At 32.9% G+C, this 23393-nt stretch overlaps 1 protein-coding gene and 1 long non-coding RNA gene across 3 annotated transcripts in view; one reads left to right on the top strand and one right to left on the bottom strand.

The window, feature by feature from the left end:
• Positions 1 to 11504, top strand: part of LOC111051350 (L-threonine ammonia-lyase) — a 103678-nt gene extending 92174 nt beyond the window's left edge. For both annotated transcript variants that reach the window (XM_039441589.1, XM_039441590.1), the window contains exons 7-10: positions 2662 to 2798; positions 3721 to 3950; positions 8877 to 8882; positions 11476 to 11504. In XM_039441589.1, coding sequence (XP_039297523.1) covers positions 2662 to 2798; positions 3721 to 3950; positions 8877 to 8882; positions 11476 to 11489 — 387 coding nt within the window. In that variant the 3' untranslated portion in view covers positions 11490 to 11504. The remainder of the gene's footprint in view (positions 1 to 2661; positions 2799 to 3720; positions 3951 to 8876; positions 8883 to 11475) is intronic.
• A 9498-nt stretch (positions 11505 to 21002) lies between these two features.
• Positions 21003 to 23055, bottom strand: LOC120354432. Its single transcript, XR_005573013.1, has 2 exons — positions 22959 to 23055; positions 21003 to 21243 (listed from the first exon to the last, which is right to left on the bottom strand). It is a non-coding gene; the product is annotated as an uncharacterized LOC120354432 (long non-coding RNA).
• Between the last annotated feature and the right edge of the window lie 338 nt (positions 23056 to 23393).

Genomic DNA, 23393 nt, shown 5'->3' with positions numbered 1-23393 from the left:
GACCTACATACTGCTTCCGATGATGTCATGGTATTTGAGGACAGTAGTGGAGACATCAACTTTGCAACATTCACACCGAGAAGAGCTAGCAATATTTTCGGTCCACTACCTGATAAACTTCCAAGGATTTGAAGGACTGGGTCATGATTTCATTGTGAAGGAGATGGCAGTACTGGAACGTGATGATAATTATCATGTAACAACTCATCACTACTTTTTCAAGCTACCCTACCCAGATATGCTGTTGAAAGCTAGTGCGGTGCTTGACAACAATTGTCTACATCAAGCTGAACATGGACTAAGATGGTCGGTCAAAGGAGCCGGTCAACAACATCTTCCCTACAAAGCTCTGAAAGCAATTGTTTGTGATATGATTGGACAATGGCTGGCTGACAGCTGGGACAGTCAATCAAGATCTTTGTCTATGGATATGACACAATCACTCTATTGGACAAGCTGCTGCAGCTGGATGATAAGGAGAATATAGAGTATGTCGACTTGACATCACCCTATCTCTACTACAAGATACTGAACCTGAAGGAAATGTTGAGGACTAGCGCTGGACATGGAAGCTACTGCCCGGAGCATTACCTACTCAACTATGTGGAGTCTGTGTGGAAGAAGCTGACTGGATCAAGGAAGGAGCCTATGGATGTACCACCACTCTGCGCACTTAATATTGTGAACTCAACCCATGATTGGATTATGAAGACAATGCTGGAAGATAGATATTTTTGTCGTAACCTTTTCATGTCAATAAATAAACATTTTACTTAATTTACTGTTTTATCATTCACTTTTCCCCCACCACCATCATTATAGACTATATATAAGTGGAGACGTTTGTCTCTTGAACATCAGTCAATTGCTAACTGTTGACAATTTCATACTTTAAAGGATTATGTTCTGTTTGGCGATAGGCAATGAGTACCTTTGGATACTATCTACAGTCTCAAGTATAGTGAAGTAGCTGTTGTAAATTTGGATAAAGTCTATAATTGGCAAAATGAGGATGTCAAGATTGAATTGATCTTTGATGATCGTTCATCCCGGAAGTATTGGTGTGAATTTGAATGCGGTGACAAGAGTCTAACTCTTATCAGCAACAACAGGAAGATAACCTTTGCAGGATTCTCATACTGCAGAGATGATGGACATGTGAAGAGATTCAGAGTTACAAAGGGCTGTTCAGGAGACACTGCTCTACTTATATCTATCTACAGTGCTGCTTTTCGGGATACTGTACAAACTGATGGAGTATGCAGCATTTCAGAACAAGAGGAAAGGTCGGCCGAGGTCTATCGGGAAACCACAAAATATAGAAGAGGATTTTCAATGACTCATATATATATTCTGTTTTATAATGGAAAATTAATGTATATGGGAAGAATAAAAATATCGTTTTCTCTTCTCTACCCACTACATACAAAAATAATATATCCTCTGGTTCTGTTGATACTGACCTTTAATACTTACCTTTACCACCTCGGATTCAAACCTGGAACCTCCGACGTGGAAAGCTGACATCCTAACCACCACACCATAGAGGATTTATGTTTAAATACTCAAATTATATAGAATATGATACTTCTTCCTACTAATGATAACGAGGAATTGAGAAGTGAGTCATGATGGAGTGACATCATCATAGACCTGTTGAAACAGGAAAATTTATCCCCACCACCACTTTTCTCTGTTTGGTCATCAGCTGAGAGGTATCATAGGACCAATGATTATACAAGAGAAGAGAAGCTGTTTCATTTGTATATTCTTTTCAATAATTGAGACTTGATAATATGAATAATTCAATCCAGAGTCCTCTAGAATGGAAAGCAGAAGTGCTAACCACTACAGCACGGTGGATATCTATTTACTTGTTGTTTATTATGTATACTTTAACAACTATATCCAACCTCATTGCAGCTTCCAGTGAGCTGTAAGTGAACACTGACTAAACAGTGACTGAACACTGACTGAACAGTGACTGAACAGTGACTGAACAGTGACTGAACAGTGACTGAACACTGAACAGTGACTGAACAGTTACTGAACACTGACTGAATACTATGGAATGCTATTATGTTAAATATAACTAGGAAAAAATATTCCTTGTGATACAATGATTTGATCACACTCTAGAATTCATATCTGAAAGCATACATGCTACCCAGAGGATAGATTGGCAAGTTACATGCTACCCAGATTGGCAAGTTCACATTCATAGAATTCACGATCCAAAGATTCACAATTTTCCAACCCACTGCGAAGTGAATGCTACTGACCTGCTCCCCCTCAGATGCCACCAATTTACTAGGAGTAAACACTGATCGAAGTTTATCATGTTCATGCCATGCTGAGTCCCTTCTGAAGTGTTTCAGGGGTCTTGTTGCTGGATGCTGTGATGATGGCTCACCATGGGTATTACGAGCCGTTCTCCTATGGCATTTTGCTGTGGGGAGGATCAAGCATGTTTTAAATAATTAGAAAAATTGTTGTATAATTATAATGTTATGGCATCTGTAACTATTAAGTTGCATGTATTGAATTGTATGTATGACAATTCTATTCTGAATAGTCTATGACAGGTATTTTTCTATTAAATATATAGATATTAATATATATCCAATGTGTAGCTCACATGTTGCCATTTCGACTCGGCAGGTAGTTGTGAAAGAAGAATGGATTGCTATCTCCATACTCAGACTTATCGAGCTGGAAAAATGTGTAGTTGAAGGTGCCGGAGCGGCAGGATTGGCTGCAGTGTTAGCTGGACATCTTGATGAATTCAAGGGTAAAAGGTAGGCCTAGCATCCAATTCATGGATAAATATTGTTCCATCAAGGAGTCATTCCAACTCCAACTCTCTTACAAATGCTACTGCTCAGATACTGATGCTAATGTTACTGCTAATGTCAATGTTTCTTATGAATATAACTGTTTTTTTTTCTTTTTAATAAATGCTTCAAATTTCTAACACAAATACTCCTTATCTCTAACAAATGTTTTGCAGTGTGTTTTTCCACAGCGGAATCGTAGGTGAGTTTTTAATAAATGATATTATAATATATGATTATCCCATAATTATCATGATTCACCATCTTGTTTTTTTTTAAAAAGTTACCAGTACTGCAATTTGTTCTTTGACAATCATTCGTTTTCCACAAAAAAAAAACACCCCATAGCTTCCATAACTTTCAATTTGTTTTCAAAAAAAAGTAACTGCATGTGTTCATTCACAAGTTCAACTTTTTTTAAAAAATGAAACCAATCACCCCAAATATTAATCAAAACTTAAAATATTAATTTTTCACAAAAATTCATCTTATCTCCACAATAAATCGACTCAAAATGTTTGACTCCACAGCACATATTATTTTCATAATATTGAAAAAGAAGTCGAAACCAGCTGGTCCTGTTCAGGTGGACCTATAAAACCCTATTTCGAACTAATGCAAATCTGAATTAGGAAGAGGGATGGATGAAGGTTCGCCTGTTTTTCTTTTCCCTATATCATTTGAATGAGAATATATTGTAAAACAAGATAAATTGAATGAAACTTGGAGACGTTTCTATTTTATGCAGTAGTAGTTATCATTAAGTTATAATATCAATAATAATTCCATTAGTTTGTCTATTTTTGAAATATAAAATTTTTCGATATTTTTGTTAAGATAATATTCTTCACAGTATTCAAATGAATACATATTATGTATTTTGTAGAATCGTTATTCCATTGTGTGGTGGAAACATAGACACAACTATCCTTGGCCGGTGTTTGGACAGAGGTCTGGCAGCTGATGGACGTCTGCTCAAGTTCTCAGTGATGGTGAGCGACCGATCTGGAGGAATTGCTGAGCTGTGCAGACTTGTTGCTGAAACGGGCGTCTCCATCAAGGACATTCTCCACGAGAGAGCTTGGATTACCAGTGATGTATTTAGTGTCAAGGTGAGCCAATCACCCTTACTTATGCAATTGCACAAACAATATTACCAAAAGATTTGAATTTATGACTTCACCATAGATTACAATAGGTACTGTTGATACACGTTCATAAACTGTGAGGATATTGTGGATGGCAATGTTTATCAACATTGTAAAAATTATTTTCCAATAAAATTGATCGATTGAATTGATTGATTGATTGATTGAATGCTCTAGGATCATGAGGACACCAATACCATAATCAATAGCCTTATTAATATGCACTGGAAGGGTGCCATTATCATCCAGTACAATAATAATAATAATAATAATAATATAATAATAATAATAATAATAATAATAATATAATATAATAATAATAATAATAATATAATAATATAATAATAATAATAATAATAATAATAATAATAATAATTTCAATTTCAATTTATTCATTTCTTCAAATTACATTACAATCATAATACACTCAGTGCTTTTAGTTACTCCTCTAGCTTATAGCTAATTGAGGAGTGTCAAAATCATTTACATAATAATAATATATTCACATTCAATCATTACTGTATTTATTCTACAATGAGGAAATTCTTGAGAGTTTGACATACAGTAAGTTCCGATTTTCACCACTTGAGTCGCTCTTTAATTCTTTGACTGTTCATACACAAGTAACGAAATTCAGATGGCCGTAGCCATCAGACTAGAGACTACACAATCGAACACAACACAGAAGCACAATCAAATAACCTTCAAAATTTATAAACATCAGTAATAATTCATTACAATATTTATTTTATAATCTTAAACCTATCAGCATATTACATTTTACATACAATACTTTCTTTCTATTTTCCATATTAAAATCAATCTAGCCTATTGGAATTTTTATTTTTATGTTTCCTTTTCTTCTCTGTTCACTAACTTTAGTATGCTACTAACTTTACATATTTATAACATGACTACTTACTAACCTGACTAAATTTTAACACACTAACACATAATAAAATCACTTGGAAAAAGATGTTTTATCCTATTCAGCTATTCTTATAAAGAAATCTTTCAATTTTGTTCTCAATTCGCTTTTTCCTTGCAAATTCCTCAACTCAGGTAAGGAATTCTAAATTTTGATAATCTCTTACCATAGTTATTATTATATCTTTGCGGTCTAAATGCCCTATTTCTTAAACCATAACCTATCTCATTAACTTCCCTGAATTCATTTTTAAAATAATTTCTGGACAGGTCAGTATATTTAGCAAGAGCTTCCATTGACATGATACCCAACAAGTGAATCTCAATTCCATTGAACAAAGTTTGCGTTATTCTCCTAACTACATCATAGACAGGCTGCTTCAAATAACTTGGTGCCAAACTATGCAATGTTATTCCATAAAATATTACACCTTGTATCATGGAAAAATAGACTATTCTTTTAGTACTAATTGGAAAGCACCTGCTAATTCTAGAGCACTTATACAGAGCAGCCTTCATAATTTTCAAAATTCTATCATTATGTGAACCAAATCGCATGTCTGCATCAAAAAACACTCCCAAATGTTTAATACTTTCATTGAACTCTAATTGTTGACATGTACAATCATTTCTCAACCTATCTCTAAGACAATTTACCTTATGGCATATTAACCTATGATTGTGTATATTGATATTGATTCTATGATTTCTAAATATAATAACTTTAGTTTTTTTTTTTAATTTATCTTGATAGCATTATTGAAAAAATACTTATTCGCTAAGTTCAAGTCTTCCTGCATGTATCTCATACCTATATTCAGATCAGTGTGTATCATATATAGAATATTATCATCTGCATACTGCAGTAATTTGCTTCTGAATTTGAGACTTGCTAAATCGTTCACATACAAATTGAATAAAACAGGAGATAAAATGCTGCCTTGAATCAATCCACATATTTGATTATAATCTGTACTAACATATTCACCTATGTTTACATGAATTTTTCTTTCTACAGAGTAATTTTCAAACACCTTCAGCAAATTCCCACCAATGCCTATTTTTTTTATTTTTTGCAGCATTATTTCATAATTCACTAGATCATACGCTTTTGTTAAGTCTGTTGCTACTGTTATGACAAATTTATTATCATCTAAGGCCTCAAAGATATCGTCTGTCATTTTCTCTAACAAATCTATTGTTGATTTTTTTGAAACAAAACCGTATTGTGCCTCATTTATTATATTATGTCTAGTCAAGTATTGATTCAATTGCATACTAATAAAGTGTTCCAGGATTTTCATGACTACTGAAATCGATCCTATTGGCCTATAAGAATCCACACTTTTCTTTACCCCGTTTTTGTAGATAGGTCTGAGATACGTTACTTTTAAGCTTTGAGGTATCTTCCCTGTTTCAATTATTCGATTAAATAGATGCATAAGTACCAGGTTTAGATAGAAAATATTATATTTACTATATCTAGTGATCTGATCTTATCAGGACCAGCAGATGATCTGTTGTTAAGTTTACCAATAATACTATAGAGGTGTTGTTCTTTCATTTTTTGAAAATACATACTCATCTTATTACCTATTGTGTAGTTCCCTTCTGTTAAGTTCAAGGTCAAATCAAAATGTTGTCCATTCATCTCTGTTGTAATTTCTTCTATTTTTTCTTTAAAGCTCCTTTTAAATCTCTCTGTTAAGTTCATTATTTGATTATTTTCATTTAAATTAAAATTAGCCTTAATTGATTGTTTTAGAGCTGGTCTTTTCTTCTTGTTAACAAATTGATTTATGATTTCCCAAGTTTTCTTCGTGTTATTAAAGTTATTGTTAAACACTCTAAAATAATAATTCATTTTTTCCTTTCTAATCAAGTCAGTCAACTTGTTTCTAATAATTTTAAATTGATTTCTCAGATCTATATTATATTTGTCTCTCTTAACCATTTTCCAAACCTCATTTTTTCTTTCTATCATTCGCTTTATACTATCATTGAACCAGGGATTATGTATATTATTTGCTCTTAACTTGACCTTTATTATACTCCTATCATAAATGCTATGGAACCTCCTAACTAGCTCGTTATAAATCTCTGATGGTTCTCTCAAATCTAATATTGGCCACCAATTTTCAGCTCGAATCAATTCATTAACCTTCCTTGTTAATATAATAGCTTCATGTTCATCTTCTATAGAACATTGATCTTCATCTGTGTGGTTTTTCAGTAATTTAACTCCTGTCCAATAGTGATCTGCAACCTTGCTTTCAATTAAAAAGGAAATATAGGAGCTACTTTCGTCTACCTTTAAATTAACGTGATCCAAACAAGTTGATACCAATGTATTATTATAGATTCCTTCTCTTGTTGGTTTTTGGATACTGTTATATAGGCCATGAGAGTATAACACATTTATATAATTGTTTGCCCCGTACATGTTTGTTAGGTAACATATGTTGATATCTCCCACTATGACGATGTTTTTTTCATTTTTTATTATTTCAGATGATAAAAAACTGTCTAGTTCCTCATTGAAAAGATTCACATTTAGATTAGGAGGTCTGTATATTGCTATTAGTATTACAGTCTTACTTCTACCATAGAGTTTCATAGCAACCAGTTCAGCCGATTCAAATTCTATATTATATTGTTCTACTTCATACCATTGTTTATAGAAAATTCCTATTCCACCACCCCCTCTTCCATCCGACCTACATTTCATTAAATTCACAAATCCTGGAATTCCATACAAATTGATTTCTTCATTTTTAATATTAATTTCGCTAAGAACTAAAACATCTATCTCATTAATTATATCATTACTTTCTGCTCTCAAAAATCCCAATTCTTCCTCAATGATCTAATGTTAATGCTAACAATATTCACTTCACTAATTGATTCTCTTTTTTTTAAAAACTCTCTAGATTGACTCAAATTTTGAAACACTCTGAAATCCTCATCATTATTTAAATCATCGTTATTTAATTGAATAATCTTATCTACCGAATCTACTTACAAAATTATATTTTTTCTATTTTACCAATTTCTACTGTTTTTAAATTGAAATAAGAACAATATACTATTTATTAATGTTAATATGCAATTAATATTTATGTAGGCTGTAAAAAAAACAGTAATAACAGTATCCTACAATCACAGAACGATAATAATACTAAGAATAATGTATAGAAATTTCTTTGTTTCTAGATATTAGTGAAAATAATCTTATTAGATTACTTGATGATATTTTGACTGTAAAAAATAGATAATTTATTTGGCCAATGATCATTAAGTGTTATTTAAATCATTTTATCTAAATCTTCTAGCTTTATGATCCTAATACCTTTGGAAAGTTCATCCTTTCTGACCATGATTCTGTCACCGTTCATCCAAACATATTTATAATTTTTCTTTTTACTAATCTCCTTTACCTTCATCATCAGTGTGTTGAAATAGGGCGTCAGGTGATCATTGAAGTATATTGCCTTCTTGGGAAGATCGGGGTTAATTAATCCAGTATCCGGCTTACGTTTCCTTGCTGCTTTGATGATTCTATCCCTGACCGCTCTCGAGTTTAGTTGCAGAATAGCAGGACTATGGTTTTCATTTTTTGATGGCAATCGGTGAGTTGAGATATCTTGCGTTCTTATATCTATCTCCATTTTTCCCAGTAAAGTAGTGATGCTCTGAGCTAGATCTTCATTTTTCTTGAAGGGTATACCTGAAATGATGATGTTCCTCGATCTTGCATACTGCCGCTCACACTCCACTGTTATTTTCAAGTCTTCCAACTCTTTTCTTAACGCTGCCGAATCCCCTTGAATCACTCCGATGTCTTTCCTCATTTCTCCTACTTTCTCTTCGACATTCTTGATCATCGTCATCATTTCATCCATTTTCTCATTGATCACTTTTTCTTGTTTTGCAAACAGTTTTTTCATCATGGATTTAAGCGCGATGTAAGTGGGTTCTGTAGGTTCATCTTCGACGCTATTTAATCTGCTCCTATTAGATCTGCATTTTGAACATTCCCATTCTCCTTTTTTCTGACTACCTTTTGCTTTCCAAGTATTTTTAGAGACTCCAGAACAGCCATAGTGAAGACCGGATTGACATCTGCTGCAGACAATGTAGTCGTTATCAATCGGTAAATCATTATCACAAACTGAGCAATTCATTGTTCCTCCTTGTATAAAATTCAATTCAATCAAAATAAATTACGTGAATGGATTCAATTCAGGTATTCAATTCTCACTTTTCTAACCTCAAATTGCGATTTCAGTACAGACCGATTTTCATTTCACCACATCTCCTGCAGCCACTTCTTATCACTCCTATCACTTTTAATCACTATTTAGCCAAGATAAAAAACTAAAACATATTAATTAAACTATTTTTATTAATTATTAATCGATAGTTCATCCATACTTTGAAAACCACGTTTGGATTCTGGCACTGCTTCCTTGCAATAATAATAATAATAATAATAATAATAATAATAATAATAATAATAATAATAATAATAATAATAATAATAATAATAATAATATAATAATAATAATATAATAATATAATAATAATAATAATAATAATAATAATAATAATAATAATAATAATAATAATAGTAATAATAATAATAATAAAAGAGTGAATGAGTCTCTGCTTTGAATTGCAACTATTTTAGTCTTGAGATCAGAATAATTGATCTCCGGCTACTTAGTTATTAAGACAAAAAATATTTTTCAATAATAATAATGATAATATAATAATAATAATAATAACAGAGCAGCTTGGATGTGGGAAGGGTGCTAAAGGCTGTAAGGAGCTTTTGATTTTGGACTATTTTATTGCAGGGCAAGCAAGTGCAAAGCAAAGGAATGTATCAATAGCTTGGATAGATTATGCTAAAGCATTTGACTCGGTTCCACATAGCTGGCTGTTGTATGTTCTCCAGCTCTACTAGGTGGATGAAGCTCTTGTGAACCTCATGAGGATGGTAATGAGCCGTTGGAGTGTAAAACTTAAAATAGGAAGTGGAGAAACACAAATTCAGACTGAATCAATCCAGATCTGCCGAGGAATCTATCAAGGAGGTAGCTTGAGCCCACTATGGTTCTGCCTTGCATTGAATCCTCTCAGCCTGATGCTCGAAGAATCTACATATGGGTATAAAATAGAAGTTTCTAGGAGTCTTAGAGTTTCTCATAGCTTCTATATGGATGATCTGAAGCTTTATGCCAGATCCCCAGAGCAACTGCAGGGTATGATTGAGCTAGTCTCTGCCTTCAGTCAGAGCATTTGCATGAAGTTTGGATTAAGTAAGTGTGCTGTGCTGCATGTGGAGAAGGGTCAAATGAAAATGCAGAGGGATGAACTGAAAGCACTGGATAGTGAGATATCAGAGCTCAAGCAAGGACAGTCATATAAGTACTTGGGACTTATCAGCTAGTACTAGATGCATATCAGCATCTGAAAATCTCAAAAACAGAAGTGCTCACAAAAGTGGAAGGTGAATTCCGCAGCAGACTTGATAGGATTCTAAAAGGAAAACTATCTGCAAAGAATTGCATCAAGGCTGTGAATACTTGGGTGATCCCAGCATTGACCTACACCTTTGGAATTCTGAAGTGGTCAGATAATCGATTGGAGCAGATTGATAGGTATGTCAGGACAAGGATGACTTAATTCAGGATGCATCATCCGCGTGCCTCGGTTGCTTGACTGTACCTACCAAGGAGTATGAGAGGTCGCGGTTTGATGAGGGTATCAAGGTTATGTGTAAGTCAGTAAACGAAGTTAAGATCTTACTTCCAATATTGCTGTACCTTCAGATGAGAATGCTCAGAAGACCAGAGGCGAGAAAATCAGAAAATACCAAGAGCTATCATTTGAGCTGAAGGAAATGTATGGGCTGAATACAGTGAGAGTACTTCCAATTGTAATAACAGTCAATGGCCTGATACTCAAGTCGGTTGTGGAAATAAGTCGAAGTATTGACTTGGTAGACGAGGTGCTGAAGAGAATGCAAAAATCTGTCCTTGACACTGCACGTATTGTGCGCAAGTTCATAAAATAGTCAAACAGTGTTATAAAGATGAAAGGAAGGTTGCATTAAAGTGCCCCTTCTTTGAAAATATTTCCGCAAGAGCGTGCTTATAAAAGGGATAATAATAATAATAATATTATCCAGTACAATATTATACAATGAATTTTAATCTTTATAAAATGACAAAGATGTTTCTGTTCGTTCTACATGTTTTCATGTGCAGTATATATTTGTAGATATTTGAGACTTTTGTTTGATACATGACGTTGTGTATATACCGTGAACTAAATAAGTAAATATTTATTCTTTTCAGTACTGAATTCATCAAGTCTGCACTAGTTAACTAATTAACTTGAAATTTTGCATAAAGATTACTAATTTACCAAGGATGGTTATAGACCTATTTTCAGAGCGTCAAGTTTTCAGTTTTTCAAGTTTACAATTCGTTAGGTTCTGAGTAGGCCTACCTATGTCAGTAGTTTCAATTTAAGTTTTCAGTCCGTCAAGTTTCCAGTTTGTGATACTTAGCTTGAGAGGTCATCTATCCATCCATCTAGCTATAATATTATAAAGAAAAGAATTGGCTTATACATGTACGGGATGGGAAATACTTGTTGAACAACTGAACTTATTAACTTGAAATTTTGCATAACGATTCTTGATTCACCGAGGATGATTAAAGGCCTGATTTCAGTAGGCTATATCAAGATTGATAGATTGATCAAGTATGTCAATTATTCAATTTTATCTATCAATCTATTAGGCTTTCTATCCTTCTATCAGGCTATCTGTTTATCTTTCTATTGATCAAATTCTCTTCATAATTTCATATAGTTTAAGTTTTGTTTTCATATTCCTTGTTGTGTCGAGTCTTAAAGTGCTGCTGAATTTTCATTCATAATCTATTTTTTTCAGAGCAACTGTACTTGATATTTTCATTTTATAGATTCATTATAGTTGACCGCATGAAAATAGTCCGATGAATATCTGGGTTTCCATGTACGCATAGGATCAATGACCAAATAATTGAAAGAATTTGAAATTTCAAAGATCTTGATGTCATTTTTGATTCTGAGCTGAATTTCAATCATCATGTGAGGAGTTAATTTTCAACAGTTCAGATCCATTCGTAGAACTTGCTCCCACTTTGATGATCACAATACTCTTATCCTATTAGAAGACACATGTAAGAAGTCTATTTAATTACTGCTCTGAAGTAGGGCATAGGTTATCTGTTTCTAATATGCTGGAATTAGAGAGTAAACGGAATAAATTTCCAAGATTTGTGCATCGGTACTTCAAGCGTTTCAACATGTTCTGTGCTTCCAATTTTCTCACAGCCGACCTTAGAGCCATATTAAATTTTGAGCTTTTGCTCCTGTATAATGTATTGAACAACCATGTTCAATCACCTTATGTCCTTTGATTGCTGAATATCTGTGTGTCTTCGGTTTCACGGCGCTCTAGCTTAAGACTCCTTCCCACTCCCAATGCAACTCCAATAAGTCTTTTTTATTCTTCAATCAACCGCATGTTAATTATTCTTTTCAATCATCAGCTTTTATCTGGACCTTCTTCATATAAATGACCACCAGTCAGTTGAAGAAGAATGTAATCAGTTTGACCCAATGTACGCTAGACCTCAGCAATCAGCATCATAACATTCATCAGTGGAATAGGTAGTAATTTTATTTTTTTTCTATTCTTAGTTTCTGTTATCATTCACCTTATTATTTGTCAAAGAATTTTCTCAATAGTTTCATGGTTCGTATTATTAGTTTCTTATTTCATATTTAATATCTTGAATTCTATTCATTTTTTTTTTGTTTTTACCAACATAAGGTAGTTTTTACATCGTAGGCTCATATTTTTTTTCTTCCTTTCAATCAATTTAATTTCTTTATAATGTAATTCTCTAGGGAACAATTTTGGGAATTTCCCATATTGTTATGCATAAATGAATCGAGTGAAGTTCACCCCACAGTCTTGGCCTGTCGAGGCGTACCGTATTCAGTTCTATTCATTCATGCACAAAGACTTATCATTATGTCAAATCTATATATTTAAAAGCGAAATGGCACTGAGTCATTAACTCACTCACTCTCTCACCTTTTATGAATGAAACAACAGAACTAAAAATCTACTGGGCCAAAATACGTTCATTTAGCATGTATGTTCAGTTGGTCTTCTAGAGGCGCAATAAGAACGGGTTTGAAAAAATCTTAAGATACGCCCAAAATCTACGATTTCTCAGATTTTACAATAACTAATTGCCAAAAAAATGTTCAAATTGGGTTTGACGTTTAAATTACACAAGTCCAGCTAGGGTCTAGGAATTTTATCTTGAAAGGACTAATTGAAAAAAACTCAAAATTGGTACACAGGATCAATTGAGGTAACTATAAAAACATTTGTTGTATTGGAAGGGTTTTGAAATAAAGCCCAAGCTCCGCCCAACATCGGCGGTGTTTGAGCGTTTTTCCTGCGTTTTCTAGGCCTGCGTTTTCGTTTTTTCCTGCGTTTTCGATAATTGACAAATCATATTCAAAATGGATACAGAAATTCAGCAAGGGTCTGGAATTTTTGTCTCATGAGGACTCAATTACGCCAAAAATATGCTCAGGATAGATGATTCTACTACGTTTTACCAGCTTTCCTTATCGTTTTCTCACATTTTTCACAAAAACTTGGAAATTGGAAGAAAATTTTCAAATTTGGTGCACAAGTTGTGGTCTAGAGAGGACTTTAATATTTCATCAAAGATACGCCAAAATCGGCATTTTTCGAGCGTCTTTCTGTGTTTTCTCAGTTTTTTCAATGATTGATAGAAAACATTATTCAAATTTGGTACGCAGTTTTAGCTGAAGTGGAAAACTGTTGTATTAGAAGGGCTTTGAAATTGCCTACGGCCAAAGATAAGCCCAAATAGGTTTTTTTTGCGTTTTCACAGCTTTTACAAGGCCAAATTGACAGAGAACGTTCAGATTAGGTACCGATACAGAGGTTTAGCTAGGGTCTAAATATCTCATGTTGAGAGGACTCCAATATTTCGCCGAAGATACGCTCAAAAATTTGAGTTTTTCTAAATGTTTGAGCTTTTTCATTATCTTATAGACACAAATTGTTCAAATTTGGTACACAGGTCCGTCTTATTTTTGGAGGGTTTTGAGTAGGCCCAAGATTTTCAAGGGATTTCATGAACAAATAATAGACTTGAAGGTTTATACAATAAAGTGTACACAGGTTCAGGTTTAGCTTAGGTAATGGCGATGCTAACTAAATAAGAGGGTTTCTTTTCATAAAGCTTATCATTGAGTTTCCAATGCATTTTTGTAAATTTCTCAAGTATCTCAATTCATTATCAACTCATACTTAAGAGGGATAGATCACAGCTGTTTGTTAATTTCTCCACATCATTCCTGTTTCAAATTTCAAATAATCATTAGTCTTAAATAATTCTCAATAGTCTCACAATAATTCTCATAATATCTCAATAAAGTATCTAATTAAGAAATAAAACTGAATGTTTATTAATTCTGATGAAAATAATTGAGTCTGACGGAAGGAAGCAAGCTCAAATGACAAATGCAGGCGAGCGAAGCAAGCCGGCTGATCCTATTTCTGGATGTTCCAGCCGAGGGATAGACGGATAGACGGATGAGGCGAGTCTGCCGGCTAGTCATCATAAAAAAGAGAGAATTTTTTGGATAAGATATTGATTTTTCTTTCATTGTACTGTTTTTTGAATGAATATAGTTATTTGTGCAACTAGTGCGCAAAGTGACAGTTTACTGCACCGAAAGAAACATTTAAGAAAGAGCCGTAGGCGAGGGCGGAATGGCTTCTTGAGTGCAGCAGGGGAGCTTTGCGCACGTATTTCACATTAAGTTTTTCCTACAGTTACCATTGAATATGAAAAGTGGGTAATTATGGATAAAAATATGATGGCTGAAATCCATCAAATGTTTGTGTGTGTGATGCTGTTATTAAAAACAATCTTAATTCATTTAAAAATTAATAATCCAATTGAAGTTGAAAATTTTCAGCCAAAGTTCTCATTTTTATTCATTCAAGAATCAGAGAAAATACAGATAAAACAAAAAATTCGCATTCAAAATTCACGCCAAAAGCTGGTTTGAATGACTGCAAAATGGCTGAACCGACAAGCGCGCGACCTAGAGGGAAGAATCGTACCTAACTTCGTTCTTTCATCCAGCTAAAAACAGTCTTCAGATATTCAGAATTATGACCAACTAGAATTACCGAAAAATACTATAAGTAAACTGAAAAATATTTATAAAATAACATAGACAACAGAAAATATTTTATTTTAGTATATTCTAATGTTATTTTATTGATTTTATCGACATGGATTCCGAACGGTAATTATTTAACCTGAAAATTCGAATTTCAAAATGTGTGTTTGCTACATTTCTCATTGCTTGGAGTTGAAATAATTATCACTGTCAATAGAAAATAAACATTATTTATTATTAAATGATGAGAAGTTATTATTTAATTATGATTTAGATAAACATTATTCTTGTTTTGGATTTCTAGATTGGGATTTTATCATAAATGTAGGGTAGCCATTGAAATGATTCTCATCTAAATCTAACCACAGTCATTGTTACCAACTTAATTTTTGTTTTCGTGCACTAATCCTCCATATAACCCACCAACTATTTTGTGTTGCCATGTTGCAAATCTGGAGTGCAGAAAAATTTTTTCCCGCACTAGAGCGGAAAAGTGATTCTTTGCGTTCTGTAATCAGTGCAGGAATGGCCACTTTTCAAGGTATCTGTAGGAAAAAATCTTTTCCATTTCATTTCATTTCAAATTGCAACATATGAGTCCCCCTCATCCTTTGTACCAATAGACGTTGCTAATTCGTCAGGTGAAGACTATACAAATATTGATCAACTTCCTTCTTTTTCAATCAGCTGGTGGACAACGTTGATCAACTCTGATTTGGCAACGTTGCACTCTGTTCCAATTTCCATCGGACTATTTTCATGCGGTTGACTATTGTAACGTATCCTTCTATTTCCATTGATGGCACTCATTTTTCAAATTTCATTTATATTTCTGTATAGTATTAATTAATATTCAAAGTATAATATCTTTGAAGCAATCATGTAATGACAAATTAGTATGGATTTTCATCACCAATAGCCTACACAGTGTACCATAGCCAACACAATAATGCTGTTGATTGGATGCAATTTAGAGTTAACCTGACTCAAGTTCATCTTACATTAATATTTTTTTTCTGTACTGTATTATATGGCTTTTAATGGCTCATAATAGAGGTGAAAAAACAGTAAAATCAACTGTAGTCAAGAATCTTCGGAATACAGCCTCCAGTGCTTCAGAAACGCTCGGGACGCGGGCTATGGAGGATTTAAGTAGATGCATTCATACTGTAAACAGTTCCAGCCTTCATGACTTGAAATGATTAACAGATTGACTTGTAGAAGGTGATATCGTCGAGATGTTACAGAAATACAGAGATACAGAAACCGGGAGACCTACCAGAAACCTATCAGAAACCAGAGAGCTACAGGAACTATAGTGAGATCCACGTTATAATGGCAGTGTTTAATTAGCAATGCTATTGCCATCCTTGTCTATCATTCAACAAAACGGATAGAGCTATCTCTTTATCACTTTGCTCTGTTGCCGCATCGTCTTTTAACAATGTAGAATTAATAATTAATTCACAAAATATTTCATCTTAATTGCCAAAACTTAAAATGAATGTCAAATGAAATTTATGATGGAAATAAAACTATTTAATTATTATTTATTTTTTTAATTCATTATGGAATTGTTAAAAATATAATTTATTGCTCGATAAAATATAATTGATTATTTCAACAGTTAATATTACATCAATAAGCCTTTATCAGCTAATGTCTATAAAAGGCATTGACAAGACAAAGGTTCCGCAACGTTGTTCTATCTTTCTCCACTGCCATTTTAACGTGCACCTCACTTTATAGGAGACCTGTATGTATAGCATATGCCTGCTTTTTGCAGCCGCACTCAACGTGTTAAGATTAAGTTTTTTTAAGAACCCTTCTATAGTACAGTATACTGCAATTGGTATGTGTGTAAAAACTTATCAATTACAAGAAAATAACTTGGATCGAATATTTTATCACTCAGTTATGTTTCTATCATAATCTAACAACAATTTTTCAAGTGTGTAGAACTATAAAAGCGTAGAACTGACATGAATCAATAGTAAAATGACCTGGAAACTTATGTTCATTTGTATTTCAAAGGTAAGAGGGTGGGTTAGGTGGTTGGATTTTTTCTTATGAATGATAATAATGTGCTTGATGGGGTTAGAGTCCAGGTTGAGTTATGATTAAAATAAAAGGATAGGTTAGGGAGTTGGTTTTTTGCTTTGGAATTGCAATAATATGCTGGAAGTTGTTGGGATCCAGTTTAGATTGGGGTTCAGGTTGGGTTATGTTCATTAATGTTTCATGAGTAAAAGTGTAGGTAGGTTGGGGGTTAGATTTTTGCTTTGAAATTGCAATATGCTGGAATACGAGTTTAGGTAGGCCTAAAGGTGGTTATATTTATTGATGTTTTAATGGTAGAAGGGATGGCGAGGGGGTTGAGTTTTTATCAAGATTTATGTCCATTGATATTGATGTTTCAAAGGTAAAAGGGTAGGTTAGGGGTTATGATTTTCCTTTGAAATTACAATATGCTGTGGGGTTCAGGTTGAGTTTTTTTTAATGATTTAAAGGTGGTTAGGGATTTAGGTTTTTGCTTTGAAATGGCAATATGCAGGCTTTGTTATAAATGTTCTTGATAATTTTTGATATTGGATACAAAAAGAGTTTGCTGCAATCAAAAATTTCAAATCTTGAATTTTGTTATTGGAGTTGACAAATCGCCTATAAAGCATTGAATGTTACCAGCTCTTGCACTTATTCACGGAAGCTTGTTTCATTTTGAAAACAATAGTGACTGACAGTTGGTTAATGTTTCATGTTTGTGATTAGAATAACATACTACATGGATTAAACCGGAAATTTGGTGACATCAGGTACGGGGGCTAACAGTCTTAACCATAGAGAAACAATAGCATAGCACAATACGCTATTGTTTCTCTATTATATGGTCTTAACTTACATCTTACAACCAGTGAGGATAGAATTTGATAGAGCAGCCTTGCTCTTAGCTGAATGCAGAGTGGGAGCGTGTTTGACCCCCCAACTCTCTGGTTAAATACCCCGCCATAGCCGTCTCAAGGCTTTATATTGCAAGCGTTACTTGAATTGTCCATATCTCCAGTTCTAATGGGAATATTGGAACGTAATTGATGTTGATGGCTTTCTCATATTATTATCTACAATTAAAGTCATAAACTTTCATCGTAGCTGCCACTGTTTGCATGTTATCCGTGTACAAACCGAAATAGTATAATATTATTTACGATTACATATACTTTAATTTTATTCTATAAACAATTATGGAAGCGTTCAACGAAAAAAATGTTATTGATCGAATTTGTAGTGCATGAAAAGACCTCTCCATTGATATAAAATAATACGTACTTGGTATTCACAGAACAACACACCAATGCTTTGAAGAGAAAAAATAATAATACATCATTAATTGAAGCTGAGTGTGCATTGTACTACTGGAGTGAAGAGAGAATTGGAATAATTACATACAATACCATCAATGGTACAATGGATTTAATGAGTTGACATATTTCTTTACAGACACATTTCCCTATTGTTCATGATTTATATATGTACTGCATATATATGCTTTTTACTACACTTTTCAACACTAGGCCACCCACACAGCACACTGATGTTTATAAAACGTTTAATAAACGTTATCTCTTAAACATTTGAAACGTTTAGACAACGTTGTATGTTGTTGGCCATAATGTTTTCTAAACGTTTATTCAACCTTTAGTTTGGTACTGACCTTTACGTTTAATAAACATTTATTTAAACGTTGTATTCAACATTTTGATAAACGTTATATCAACGTTTTGATAAACATTACAGTCAACTTTCAATAAACGTTATATCAACGCTTTGATAAACATTATATCAACGTTTTGATAAACATTACAGTCAACATTTCAATAAACGTTATATCAACGTTTTGATGAACATTATAATCAACCATTAGTTAAGCATTCGATTCTTTCCCAGGTAGCACAGAAACGTTGAAATAAAGTTGGAAACACGTGATACCTTAACATTGAAAACACGAACAAATGTCCGCCGTTTCCACATTATTTTCAACGTTGAATAATAGTTGAAAAAACATCGTGGTAACCATTATTTTCAACTATCAACAGACGTTGAATTAGCCATACTTTTGAACCGGTACCTTATTAATTACATGGTAATATTTCTAAAATCATTTGGAAAGAGATGAAAATACGAAATCATATTTCCATTTATTTACATATGATTTCATGTAACAGAAATATTACCGTGCAATGCGGTACATTGGTAAAGTGCAATAAAAACACACAATAAAACCCATATTACTTCAATTTTGATCCACAAAAATTATTATGATGAAAGTAGTTTAAAAAACTGAAATGGTTACAACCGAATTACCATGGTAATTCAATATACTCTGCCATTGTTTAGCTAAAATTTCAAAAATATTTTATGTCTGTAAGAAACAGAACTTGAAACTATTATATAGTTTAATAAACTATATATTTATTACATATATAATATTATATGTTTATAGTTTATAAACTATTATTTATTATATTGAATGATGAAATACAAAATAAATATTTTTTCATTACCATGTTACAGTAAAACACTTTTATAAACTGCTTATCACACTACATCTAACCACTTTTTAATTTTAAAAACTGAATATACAAAAGTTATGTATACATTCAAACAAAAATGTTGACTGTAATTGGAATACCAATAAAAATTGCAATAGATACAGTATTGACATTTCAAAAAATCTGGAGTGGCGCACTCACACAACTTTCCTTGCCGTTATGAAAAATAACCAGATAAAGATAACCAGACGGTAGTGTTCACGTGGATCTCAAGTCTACTATTCAAAGATCTGAGCCAGCTGGTGACAGGACAATAACGCTGGAGACACATGATGTCTGCTATCTCTTCATAGTGAATGATAAATATAGAATCAACAGTTGCCAACAGTTTGCAATTGAATAATCAAATTTTCTCGAATCTCGAGTTTATTTTCAATGTTATGTGAAAATGTTACTGAACATTAATAGTAGATTTTTATGCTCAATCTTTTCCACTTGAAAATGTTTGTTTGAATAATTGTATCTGAAGCCTGATAATTGTGAATCTGAAATCAAACTTTGCATAGATGAGGCGGAACTCCTGAAATTTTCACAGATATGGGACTTGTGGCTGTTGATAGAGCTTAACAATGTCTATTTTAGGTATAAATTTAATCAAAATCGTTGGTGACGTTCACGAGAAAATCGTGAAAACCCTGTTTTTGACAACATTTTTGCAATTTTCGTCGCCATCTTGAATTACATTTGATAGAAATAGTTCGTGTCGGATCCTTATATTGTAAAGACCTTAAGTTCCAAATTTCAAGCCATTCCGTTAATTGGGAGATGAGATATCGTGTACACAGACACTCATACACACATACCAATACCCAAAACCACTTTTATGGACTCAGGGAACCTTGAAACGTATAGAGAAATTCATAAATTGGGGTACCTCAATTTTTTTGGAAAGCAATACTTCCCTTACCTATGGTAATAGGGCAAGGAAAGTAAAAATTGGTTTTGTTTTAGTAGAAGCACTAGCTGTATAGAACATGAACTAAATGTAACAGAGAGGCTTATTTAGTATAGAATAAAGAGACTATAATCACAATTTGGCCATTTGTTTGAGAAGGCTAAATTATGGTGAAAGTATGGTGGATTTGAAAAAGCTAGCCAGCAATCAAAATGCTGAGAGAACAAATGGCCACAGTGTTATTATACAGTCTCTCTGTAGTGTGAAATAAAGAAAGTGAATATTAAATGCATGAAAAGTCTGTATATTGTAAAATTATTACAAAAAAGATTATGGATGTTTGAGATTCTCTAAAAATTTACTTATTGGCACTTGGCCTAGTTACATGTGATTGGGTGCTGGATCATTTCTCCGTTTTTCTCGACCTCCATCACGGTCTTTGGAGAATCAGAACCAATTTTGGATTATTATATGGATTTCTTCATTTGGGGCACTGGAAGTAGACTTGATGTTCCACACTGCACCTGAAAACAAAAATTTATAACCCACTGTGAAAAACAATAATTTTTAAATTGAAAACTGCCATGTAATGTATATATATTTTTCCAGAAGAAAAATTTAGTGGGATTGAAGTTAGTAGAGATGTGATTTAGATGAGTTTAAGATTGGATATTATAGGCTATATGAATATATACAGTGTGAGTCATATGTATTGGGAACCCTTCAATAACTTGGAGACTATTGTGGATATTACTGTAACTTTCAGGATACTCTATACTCTACCTTTTGAAAATTCATTTTGGATGAAAGTATCAAAGAGCATTTCTATTGATGTCATCTTTCTTGTTTTGAAGAGGTCTTTAAAATGATGTATCACCAATGGGTGTTTACATTAAAAATATTCGAGTTACAATCCCTAAGTCATCCCCTTATGAGGGATTGGAATTCAGTTATATGTCAAGAGGTAGAATAACATTGTAAATCCTGAAATTTACAAAAAAGGGTGTTCACTGGGAACCGCATGGTTTTAAAAAACCACAAATTCTCAAATTTTGAACAAAAATTTTATTTTTTCACACAATGTGTTCTACAAACATGAAACTTGTAATTTTCTCAAAGTTTGTAGAACACATTGTGTGGAAAAATAAAGTTTTTGATCAAAATTCAAAAATTTGTGGCTTTTTTAAAACCATGCGGTGCCAGTAAACACCCTTTTTATATCTACAAATACAACATTCTCCAACTTATTGAAGGGCTCCCATACATATGACTCACTCTGTATAATAAATATACCTACTCATGCTAAGAACTTGATCTGTATAAAAAAAGTTGGGGAAGATTGTGGAACAAGTCAACTCATTGAAGATTCTAATGAAGGAAAATAAATCAATTTCAAATGACATAGAATAACACTGATATACTATTAAGGCCCGTTTACACAGTATAAGTTTAAGCTAAAGCTCAAACCTTTTTTTTAGTTTAAACTAAATTTCTGTTTTTAGAGTATCAGTTTGAACTGCCTACCTAACCTAGTCTATAAATCAAGAATTCACAGATCTTTGAATTACTAAACTCAGTGATGTGAGTAACTCAAGATGGATTTTAGTTATTCTTTTCTAATTAGCAATAAAAATGTGTACCTACTGTGTTATAATTTCAGAATTTTCTTTTCAGAAATTGAATAACATATGTGCCCACTTTGAAAACAACCAACAACCAACTGGGCAGGTTTTTGGTAACTTAGCCCAAGTTAGGCTGGTTTAGTAAAGTTTAGCTTGAAAGTTTGTAGTTGATGACTTCTAATCAAAGCATAGTCTATTTTTGAGAATGAAATATAAGCCTATTAAATTTATTTATTTATTCATAGATGGCTCTCATTGGCAGAGAAATCCTTTTAGATGTTCTGCCTTGCCATATTACCCATTGTCATTTCCTATCAACACTCAAGTTTATAGGTTATATATTAGGTTCTTCATGTTTTCAATATATTAAATAAGATGATATATTATGAAAGATGGTAATATAATATGGTTTATTTTTTCAACTTTACAAATAAATAATAGAGACTATACCACAAGGTAAGGTTTTCAGCATAGGTTAATTTTATGCTTGCCTAACACAATCACAGAAAACTATAAAGGTAACAATTTGAAGAGTAGGCTATATGAGTAAAATTTGTTTCATGTATCATATACATGAATACATAATATAATAAATAATTTGTAAATGTTTAACTTACCTTTCAATCATTCAACGGATAGATATCACAGAAATTGCAAGATGAACACATCACATCCACTCACGGCTTTAAAAATGTGAGGTTAAGGTTACCGTTGGCCGTTGGTATGTTCTTTGAGTTGAGCAGTTTCATTGCGCATGCTTGAATAAAATTTTGTGCGATATTTGAATATTGGAGAATTCATAGATTCCGTGTTTTTAGGATAATTTACATTATATTAAGCATATGACAGAATCCAAGGTCAGGGCAGTGGACTGTGAATGATAGTTGGTATTAATATCTACAAATAAATCTTTGAATTCTGTGCATAAAAATACTGATAGCTTGAAGTGTGGTAAGTACGCCAATAAAAGACTAAATGAGTCAACAAGATAAGATTTAATAATAATAAAATAATAATAGGCAGATGGCCACATACAAAAACAATTGCAAGTA

This window comes from Nilaparvata lugens, chromosome X (assembly GCF_014356525.2).
Source record: "Nilaparvata lugens isolate BPH chromosome X, ASM1435652v1, whole genome shotgun sequence".
Taxonomy (NCBI): domain Eukaryota; kingdom Metazoa; phylum Arthropoda; class Insecta; order Hemiptera; family Delphacidae; genus Nilaparvata; species Nilaparvata lugens.
This window is presented reverse-complemented; position numbering and strand designations above follow the sequence as displayed.